Source organism: Sphaeroforma arctica (assembly GCF_001186125.1).
Source record: "Sphaeroforma arctica JP610 unplaced genomic scaffold supercont1.850, whole genome shotgun sequence".
Taxonomy (NCBI): Eukaryota; class Ichthyosporea; order Ichthyophonida; genus Sphaeroforma; species Sphaeroforma arctica.
Window position 1 is genome coordinate 9390 of NW_014039708.1, and position 11006 is coordinate 20395.

Sequence of the window (11006 nt, forward strand, 5' to 3'; positions counted from 1 at the left end):
AATAATAAACACACACAATTTATATATATATTCAATGTGCAACGGAAATTGCTTCATGGTCAACGGCGTGGGGTATTGTTTTTTTTTGCGAGAGGTTTTTGCATATCACGCTATCAAACACATATATGTACAAATACGCGCTTCTAATCATGAATTCTATTTGTACGCTACTCACCTGTGCGAAAGCTTTCAGTATGATCGCATAACTCGAGAAGCCAAACTGAGTAAACACCAGTGCAAATAGCACCAGTCCCCAGGGGTACAGTTTGATAGCACATCTCATCCGCATACTGGCGCAACCGGACATCTCACGCTATATACTCGCCAATTATCACGATATAGCACATGGCAATAGTAGTGAGTATATCAAGATATTTTGAGTCTTTATATACATATTTATTTATTCATATATATCTAATAAAAATTATTGTATTCTGATATGAAATGTCAAGTGTGTATTTAACGATTACATTACGATGTATTGACTGACTCTCTCTAGAGAGTATTAGGGTGGTTGCTATGCATTTTATTTTTGGCGCGTGAGCTTTGGCAAAAAGCTACTGAGTAATCTATTTATAGAATATTATATTATAGGGGTGCACGTGCCGGTTGTCATCAGTTTTACTTAACATCGTCTTGCATAACCGGTCTCAGTATTAAAAGCTTGTATTTCGATGGAGCTAAGAGAAGCATATGTACCAAGCATCATTCGTATCGTGTATCTAAACTGCGCTAGACCTACACACAAGAATAAGACAGTAGTGAAATCTAAGAAGACATCAAGCGCAACTCCGAATTAAAAGCCTGGCAAATATGGCCGAAGCACCTGCCACGTATGTCATGCGTGCCGTGCCATTGCATCCTTTAGCTATCTGTGTTTAAAGTCAATGTGTGCTGTCTCAAGTTATTCCGTGTATTGTATTTATCTATTTAATGAGTGTCAACATGTAGTGTTTTATTGAGCACGAATTCGATTCATTGTTGTGCGAATATAAATGAGTTCGGATGTCGTGGAAGCAGTTCCCTTTTCTCCAAACTTACGAATGTGTGAACAGACATTTGATCACTGTTTCGGTAAGTAACGATAATCACCTCTCGGTTAACATATATATATAATGTTTACGTAATGCAAGTAAATTTGTGATAGGTACAGAAAATCACCGCGGACCGTGTTCACACTATGAAATTAAATACATATTTACATTTTTAGTATTCGATATTCCATTGCACGCTTCGGTCAATAGATTTGAGTGGACAGGTCACATGCATCGTTTGTAAAGACACGGTTTATATATGTAAAAAGTGGCTGTTGATATAAAAGGCCCTTGATATTGCTTGGGGTGCAGGGTGTTTGTTTTGGCGTGTACTTGCCAGCTTACAACCTGCATATACGCCCATAGCGGATTTCTCATCAAAATCATATATGTAGTGTTCGAACAATGCGCCTGTATTGTTAAAGTACTTGTGAACTAAAATGCTTATCTGCTAGTTGAGGTCATTTGTATACACTAGACACCGTGGTGCATTCTGCTTAGTCAACTACTTGTATCGGGTAATTCTGTGCAATTGATCACAATCCTTTATACACACCTAAGCGCCGTATAGTATCTGTCCTCACCCAAGTGCAGATGTGGTAGATATACAGCTAGTTAAAATACCAGTATTGCATGATGATACAATTACGTGTGTGTGAGAGAAATATTTGGTTTTGAAAAACAATGATTAAAGTGATCTCAGTTGCACTCTTTATATGGATTAAGTGGTGTAGACAAAAATTGGCGTATTTTATATTCTCGTATCGTATCACCTGTTTTTTTATCTGGTTTAGATTGTTTGGCATTCTATTGGCAAACACTACTTCTACGAATCAATTGTTTGTAGGCGTGCACATGAAAGCTTTGCCAATAGTACGAATTCACGATCATGCGATAGTGCTAATCGTTGTATATAACTACGTTTATTCTACCACATACCTACTGTGCATTCGCGCGAACCTTTCTCAGCGTTCGTTCACGATCACGCGATAGTGCCAAACACTAATTCTACGAATCAATTGTTTGTAGGCGTACACATGAAGGCTTTGCCAATAGTACGGATTCACGATCATGCGATAGTGCTAATCGTTGTATAAACCGACGTTTGTTCTACCACATACGTATTGTGCATTCGCGTGAAGCTTTCTCAGCGCTCGCTTCCTCGACAAGTCACACTCTGGGGATTCCACATGTATATCCACCTCGTTATTTCAATTTGTTGTACTGAGCTGTCATATTAAAGTTAATTGTTATTAATGTTCTTTCTACAGGTCGCGATTGATTGTGAAAAACCTCCCCAAATATGCCACAGACAAACTGGTTCGGGATCACTTTACCCAGAAAGGCGAAGTGACAGACGTCAAGCTTATGTATACAGGGTATGTGAGGATTGTACAGGTGTTGTGCTGTTCACACATATTTAAACAAAGTGATCTAGAAAAGCCAAACATTGAACGATTTTCTATTACATCACGAGACGCATAAGAGTTACATTATCGCAACAATTTGTATTAAAGTATTGCAAAGGGTACACCAAGACACCAGAATCTATATATGTATATATATATATTTATATATATATATATATATGTATTTATATGTATATGTATATATATATTTATGTATATATATATATTTATAATATTGCTATACAGTACATATCATACATCTCAACACAACAAGGGCAACACAGTGAGACTCCACAAATTCGTAAGTACTTTACGAAGGAAGTTTCACAAGCGACAAGCCACACGGATAAAACAAAACACCATAGCGAAATCACACCGGTACAAAACGAGCACACAGCGATGCACCATAATGTATACTAACACACAAATATCACAATACATACATGGGAGCAATACGACAGCGAAAATGGGGCATGTTGAAAAACCTAGTTAGAGAATACACACCAATGCACAACGTACGGGATAACCCGGCGACATATACACTAAAATAGTGTAGCATTCACCAACACAAAGACAGGCACCGTTGTCATATCATATACACACAGTGGTCTCGAGCACGAAATCCAGTGCAGCACAGAACACACACAGGCGCACTAGCGCCAGGCATAGGCATACACCTACGATACCGGCATGCATTTACTATACAATAGATATGTATGGCTGCCTCCGAAAAAAACACCACACATACCATCTCCACAGTCACACTGATGTAGCCTCGAGTGAGTCTAGGGCTCACTCCCACAAACCCACTGAACGAATGAGAATGCACTGCGTATGGCATAGGTACCAACCATGGGCCACACCTCGATGCATCACTCATAGATTGGTTTATACGCGCCGCTATATAAGTTATTGTGGGGGATATATATACTCGCAAAGGCCTGATCAGTCGTTTGGTTTGGTTTGCACAGAGAGGTGTTCCGACGCTTTGCGTTTGTCGGATACCGCACACCCAAGGAAGCGAGTGAAGCCGTGAAGTACTTCAACAACTCTTATTTAGATACAGCCAAGATGAGCGTAGAGTTAGCCCGATCACACAATGCTACAGCAGAGGTACGACCCTGGAGTAAGTACTCCAAGGGCAGTAGTGCGTATGACGAGAGGGAGCGAGACAAAAAGGAGTACAAATCTAAGCTACAGGAGGAAAGGGATGAGGTGGCTAAGGTGTCAGAGATGCGCAAAGCTCGGAAGGAAGCGGTATGTAGAGTTTGGACTGCTTGTTCGTTTAGAACCGATATTTCTTCGCTTCATTACGCACATGGATATTCTTCTCGTTATATATATATATGCGTGCGCGTGTTCTTGCGTGTGCGTGTATGTGTACATCTATATATCTGTCTATGTCTATATATGCCTATAAAATATGCACATAAATATATATGTGTTCATTTTATATCTATTATATATATTTATATATATATATATATACTTCCTCATATATACGCACTGTATGTACTTCCCAACAAAATTTGACATACCATACGGATAACATTGTGATCAATCTCAACTTTAATTTAGATGGCCAAGGGAAGGAAAAAGGCCGCCAAAATGCTGGCTGAAATTTACGGTACACAGGACGACGAGAAGCTCGCCGAGTTCATGCACGTCTCCACAGCCCGAAGTTCGGCTAAGACTTGGTCAAACGATGATAGCGAACTGCTCCAGGCTCAGAAGAAAATGCAGGTATGTAGTTCAGAACAACATCAGAAATGGATGTCGCACATGCTGATTTGCTTGTGATAGTAGCCGTTAATGGGTCCGTTTGTATGGCACCGCATGGTTCGGATGCAGTAGTGGTAAAGACGTATACGTTTTGACGATTACGTCTCAATTGATCACTTCACCTGTGTAGGTTCTACTCTCATGCCACTTCGTGCTGTTCTGTTCCCCGCTATATCACATCCCAGACCATACGAAATTACAACCATACGTGTCGCGCAGCTAAACCTTGGACCTTCAAACCCTAAAACCCATCACTATTGTTCGTCTTACAGAAAGTGACTGAGAAACAAATAGGAGGAGGTGCACGGGTGCGCGTAGACACGGTGGACGCCAAGAGACCGGCTGTTGACGGTGTCGTATATAGTCGCACACACATCAGTTTTGGAGACGATGTGAGCGAAGCTAAGGAAAAGATAACCCGAGAGGAAGAGGAGGCCGAGAGTGATAGTGAATACGAAGACATGCCCTTGGATAAGAAGGGCAAAGACAGCACGAACGAGCAAGGTAAAGAGGATAGTGGCAGTGACAGCGACGGAGGTGATGACGATGCAAGTGAAAAGGCGGCGATAACGGCCGCTACGGATGCGGACTATCTCAAGAGTCTCATGAGTAAAAAGGATATTGCGGAGGAGGAAGATATGGACATGGGGGATGTGTCTGATGGTGAAATGGAGGTAGGTAAGAAGAGCAAAAAGAGTAAGAAGAGTAGTAAGGAATCAACACAGTACGGTAGCGCACATGACGGCAAGCAAACAGAAGTGGAGGCGATTGAAGCACTCCAAGGAAAGGGAGCGGAGAGCAGCAACATGGGCTCTAGTGGTACAGATACAAAGGCAGACCCAGATGCGAGTGCGAAGGCTGCGGCGGACTGGGAAGCTGGGTTGAACGAGATACACTCCAGTAGACGGATGGGAGCCGTGGGCACGGGCGGTATAGTGGCTACAGACGCGCTGGTGGCGAATACGGGGCGCATCTTTGTGCGGAACTTACCCTTTGCATGCACGGAATTAGAGTTGGAGAAGCTGTTCAAGAAGTTTGGGCCGTTGACGGAGTGTCACATGCCTCTGGATAAGGACACGAAGAAGCCTAAGGGGGTGGCGTTTGTGACGTTTGTATTGCCCGAGCACGCGGTGAGAGCCATGGAAGTGATGGACAAGCATGTGTGGCAGGGTAGGCTGATGCATATACTGCCGGCCAGGCCCAGAGCTGAGGAGAAGAAGGAGGAGGAGTCCAAGGCGGGTAGTTCATACAAGAAGAAATCCGAAGCGGATCGGAAATCCAAGGTATAGTGGATTAAATTTGTCAGCTGACGTGTGCTATGTTAGGTATAGGTGTGTATAGCGTTTTCGTTTCATGCGACAGGTCATTGTGTGATGCGTAATATTCGGATGAATGTGGCTGTGTAGGGTGTTTACTATATATTTCCTTAACTTGGATGTGTTCAGAAGATCCAATTTTCTGTCACGACAACCCCAAAATTGTTTCCATAATATTGTAAGATTTGAGAAAAGTATCAAAATCAAGCACAAATGCAGATGGTTAGATGTTCGGTAACTCGTCTGTGGATAAAGCACATGGGATATTAGGGTTTAGGAATTTGCACCTACCTCGTGCCTCGGCCTATTTTCAATACACCCATTTTCAATTCAATCTACGATACCCACACAGGAGTCGTTTTACGCTCACCTCCACGGACCATCGTGCACATGGACTAGCACATCCTCGCATGTACGCACACTGCACACATGGCTAACCTTCTCACTCTCACTGTGGCTTGTTTGTTTGCACTATAGGCGGGTGCAGAGTACACGTGGAACACGCTCTTCATGCGCTCAGACACCGTAGCCGCCGCGCTGGCTGCCAAAATGAAGATCAACAAGAGCGACTTGCTGTCACGCGATGCCGATAGCATGGCTGTGCGCATGGCACTCGGTGAGACACACATCATTCAGGAGACAAAGGCCTATCTGTTGGCCGCAGGACTACGCCTGGAAGCCTTTGAGGGGACCAAGAAACGCAGCAACACGGTGATTATCGTGAAGAATATCCCGTACGATATCACAGAGGAAGACTTGAAGCTGGCCTTCGACCCCTTCGGAACACTGGGACGTATTGTTCTCCCGCCCACCCGTACGATAGCGCTGGTGGAGTTTGCCGAACCCAGTGAAGCCAGAGAGGCTTTCAGGAGGCTGGCGTACACCAAGTTCAAGAGCGTGCCGTTGTACCTGGAATGGGCCCCACAGGACACGTTTATCAGCGCGGCAGACGAGGTGAATGGGGATAAGGGTGCGCACGCTGGGCAAGCGGATGAGAGTGACGGGGAGGGTGAGAGTGTGGAGACGTCCAATGACCGCAGTATCTTTGTTAAGAATCTCAACTTCGACACTACGGATGGTATGTATGGGGTCGAACGTGGTGTGGTAAATTTTTTTAACAGAGTTTTCGGTTTGGACTAGAATAGGCACACACCTATTTTACAGGTGTGTAATACAATACCCATTGTATCTACCTCGAATGCTAAATTCAAACCCCGAATCCGAATCGGAAGGGCCTCACGCACACCTACTTTTGGAACATGTACACAATTCACTGAATTTCATTTGCATATTCGTTTTCCACAGAGAGTTTGAAGAGCCTGTTTGAAAAGGCAGGGAGTCTGCGCTCCGCCCGAGTGGCGAAGAAGAATGTCAACGGCAAATCGGTATGCGCCTGGAATCGAATGGGTGTATTCAGTTGCTGTTATGTTCAGTGGTTAATCCGTATGTATAAGACCCACATCACGTCGTTAGGGGATGGCATAAGAACGAGAAGCGTGCCAAGTATTGATGAGTGTATTGATGAGTGGCTGCTGCGAAATTAAGAAGCGGCAGCAGTTGAGCGGGTGATCATTTACCATCGTGTTCTGTGTCTTCACTACTCACACGCAGTGTAAGACTTTGTGGTACCGGAGAGACCCTCAAGCGACATCATTACAATTTGGTTCGTTTGGTGGCACACTCATCTACAAACACGCACGTGTCATACTTCACATCTGATTACATGTATATTGCATACTATCCCTTTGACTGACTTGTGTCTCCCATAAACCCCCCACAGTTATCCATGGGCTTCGGGTTCCTCGAGTTCACCACCAAAGACGGGGCAGCCAACTGTCTGAAGACACTCCAGCACGTTAAGCTAGACGGCCACACACTCGACCTCAAGTGGGCTCGGGAGAAGGGAAGCTCTGGCGCCACAACAGAGGTACGCAAGGTAGAGGTGGGTAAGGCCAAATCCAATAAGCTTATGATCAGAAACATGCCGTTTGAGGCTACAAAGAAGGAAGTAAGGGAACTGTTCCAAGCATTTGGTAAGCTCAAGAGCGTCCGCGTGCCCAAGAAGTTCGATGGCACAAGTAGGGGGTTCGGGTTTGTGGAGTTTGTGAGCAAATCGGAGGCCAAGAACGCGTTCGAGTCGCTGAAAACAACGCATTTCTACGGACGCCATTTGGTGTTGGAGTGGGCCGATGAAGAGATGAGCGTGGAGCAGATGCGTGAGCACACGCTCAAGCACTACGTCGATGGCGAGCAGGGGGGCCGACAGGCCAAGCGCACCAAGGTGGAGATGTGAGTGTGAGGATGCTGTATACACATCAAACAACTGCATGCATTTAGTACTGAGATGGTATATATACATATATACGCATTTGCAATACGGCATTGGATAGGCTACTGCTGGGATGGCACACATAATAATAAGTTTACACTTCAAACGAGGTGTCCCCCAGTGGTATATCGGAACGCACCAATGAGTTGTATGAGCTCGACACCTATCAGGCCGAGAAGTGATAAGAGTTTAGTCTCATCTTCCAATGTGGGCGTTTGTACCAGAGGCCATCCAAGCGAAGTCTTGGTAGAATCTCCCCACGGGATGAAAGCTCGATGCACCACAGACCGACACCACACACATTCCATATACATCGCAGCACAGCACACCATACCGCATCAGAAAGGGAGTGGTGTGAGGTGTGGCAGTCTACCTGTTGTGTAAACTAATATGCAAGCTCGTCTCGAAGGGTAGAATGACAGCCTGTAGGGGACGGATACCAGAGACAACGGTACTGGATTGTCTCGGGCGCGATTGGAGGCTATATAGATACACTGTCTTGTCTATCCGAGTTAGTTGCGAACATTAACTGGCTCTCTGGGAAACCTGTGTACAGTCGTCTACGGGTATGCTGTACTCACCAGAATAGCAACGGCATTCCAACTACCTGCGGACGATCTGAATGAGTGGAGCTGCAAAGCCAGCTGCACGAGTGCTAATTAGGTATTGGAATACACAACGAGACGATGGATATTCACGTCTTCGGGCTTGTATACAATACGTTGAATGGTATGTATATGATGCAGTAGATGTAGACGTAGCCTGCCGGCGCACATGGATGTGAAGAACTAGCGCATGGCGTGCCTATATGCGGACGTGTACCTTAAGTCATCGTTCGGTACGCTGACAGCCTGGTCCACCAAATACACGGCAGCAGTCCAGAGCAGTTTACAGTCATGAAGAAATCTGCGGTGCAGGTAGCAGTGAAACCAGTAGTTACTTAGCATAACTACTAACGCCATTCGATGACATCCAAATAAAGACAAGACTACACACACAGCGTGTATAATTCTTTACCGAACACGCGATCAGTTGTGTCGTTCTGTATTTTGCGCCAGGCAACTACTAAGGGATTCCCCATCCATGTGCGATTACGGACAAGAGATTCGAGTGGATTTATTCTCGGGGTTCTCTTTATATGAATAGTTTGATCAATATACGTACATCATGTAACTCCTAAGTAATTCCTATTATCCATGTACGATTACGGGCAAGAGGTTCAAGTGGATTTATTCTGAGGAATCTCTTCATGTCAATAGTGTGATCAATATACGTACATCAGGCAACTCCTAAGTGATTTTTATTATCCATGTACCATTACAGGCAAGATGTTCGAGTAGATTTATTCCGGGGGTTCTCTTATCAATAGTTTTACAATCAATAAACGTACATCAGGCAACTCCAAAGTATTTCCTATTAACCATGTCCGATTGCGGGCAAGAGGTTCGAGTGGAGTTATTCTGGGGGTTCTCTTTATACCAATAGTGTGATCAATATACGTACATCTTCGCAGTGCTCGATTTTTTTCTCACTCTCTTGATAGTCCTGTTGGACGACTGCCGTGATTACGGATTTAACTGCGTTGTATTTAAGTACACATCCTTTGGTTTATACCGCAAGTGTTAAGCACTACATTCTTAAAAATGAATTAAACTAGCTAGATATATTTTCCCGAGTTTTATTTCGGGCTGGGTCTAATGCTGACCAAAATCTGAAATACATAGATAGAATCCTTACTTTGGTAGCTTGTAATACTACGTGATACCTGTTGGCTATTGAAACATGTGAGAAACATATATCATCCCAATACGAGCACCCAGAATTTTGCATATTTAAGATCGTAGGTGGGGCATCACCATAGTCCCAGCGATATTCTAGCAATAGATGTTATCTCGACACCGTATATCATCGCCTGGTAATGAGAAGACTAGTGCATGGCCCACCAGAAGACACAGATTCGCTATATACTGTACTACAATCAGAACCAGAACCAGCCACCGCAATGCTCGGCACTCTTCAATCCAAGCACCTTTCCACGCGGACAACTCGATCCCTAGGCCCATTAAATTGGCCACATGAGACCCCGAAAGATACAAGAGACTCTCCTCCGTATCAGGTGTGTCGTATATACGCCTGTTCTTGATCAGCGACATGGTGTCGGTTATAAATACAACGAAGAAGAGTACTATGCAGCTTGCTCGGCTCATTAGTTTGAGTGTGCGGCCTGTCAGCCGAGACTTTCCTCCTGAGATCATATTATTGCTATGGACATTTTGATGTATGTACAAGGTGACGCCATTACAGTGCACATAAATACATATTTTGGTGTACTGGGATGTGATGGCATCGTCTGAGTAGTGCCAAGACTGATGCGTGCAATGTTAGCACTCTATAGCATAGCCGCCTATTAAATACTGACACCTATGGATGAATCGTAAAACCCTACAACCCAGGATACAATTTTGCCATAGATCAGAATCAAATAATTTTATAGTATTGAAATAAATAAATAGATCTTCACGAATCACGATACATAAATATTCACTTTGCTCTTCTTAGGTCTTTTGCTTTACATATTTTTACATCCTGATGAGTCATAAATACAATTTTTTTAAACATTTGTGTACAATAGCCTTTGTTTGACTTTATATTAGGCTACGAACATATACATCTGGCTTGCGAACTACAGTAAAATCTCACTTCATCATATTAAGCAGATACACGGGCCTTATCGGATCGAAGAATACATCGAAATTTTAATCACAACTCACTATGGCCGCTACCACCACCAAGCTTACGGCACTCCGCAGTCTTATGCAAAAGCACACATTAGCAGCGCTGATTGTACCATCAGAGGATGCACATCAGAGCGAGTATGTTGCCAGTGCGTTTGAGCGCAGAGCTTTTATCAGCGGCTTCACGGGCTCAGCCGGGACTGCTGTCGTGACTACTTCAGCTGCTTGCATGTGGACTGATGGAAGGTATGTTGCTTGTCCAGCTGTATTGCATACTTTGTATGTATAGGTATATAAATATTCATATACATTTACCTGACTATTCTAGTCATACACACATACACACATACACAAAGGCACATGAATATACACAAACACACGCATACACACACATACGCATA

General features: G+C 44.0%; 4 protein-coding genes across 4 annotated transcripts in view; 3 read left to right on the forward strand and 1 right to left on the reverse strand.

The window, feature by feature from the left end:
• SARC_08912 (hypothetical protein) overlaps positions 1-362 on the reverse strand; it is a 4253-nt gene extending 3891 nt beyond the window's left edge. The window contains exon 1 of the mRNA XM_014297091.1: positions 176-362. Within this exon, the coding sequence (XP_014152566.1) occupies positions 176-307 (132 nt within the window). The 5' untranslated portion in view covers positions 308-362. The remainder of the gene's footprint in view (positions 1-175) is intronic.
• Positions 363-775: 413 nt separating this feature from the next.
• Positions 776-2519, forward strand: SARC_08913 (hypothetical protein; the record flags this gene model as incomplete). The annotated part of the gene is made up of 2 exons (XM_014297092.1): positions 776-833; positions 2306-2519. Exons 1-2 carry the CDS (start codon positions 814-816, stop codon positions 2517-2519), a joined length of 234 nt encoding a protein of 77 aa, XP_014152567.1. The 5' UTR covers positions 776-813.
• A 953-nt stretch (positions 2520-3472) lies between these two features.
• On the forward strand, positions 3473-8859 carry SARC_08914 (hypothetical protein). Its single transcript, XM_014297093.1, has 6 exons — positions 3473-3700; positions 4022-4186; positions 4498-5508; positions 6019-6619; positions 6847-6926; positions 7322-8859. Exons 1-6 carry the CDS (start codon positions 3515-3517, stop codon positions 7832-7834), a joined length of 2556 nt encoding a protein of 851 aa, XP_014152568.1. The 5' UTR covers positions 3473-3514; the 3' UTR covers positions 7835-8859.
• A 1723-nt stretch (positions 8860-10582) lies between these two features.
• The window catches only part of SARC_08915 (hypothetical protein), a 10633-nt gene continuing 10209 nt past the window's right edge, over positions 10583-11006 (forward strand). The window contains exon 1 of the mRNA XM_014297094.1: positions 10583-10851. Within this exon, the coding sequence (XP_014152569.1) occupies positions 10643-10851 (209 nt within the window). The 5' untranslated portion in view covers positions 10583-10642. The remainder of the gene's footprint in view (positions 10852-11006) is intronic.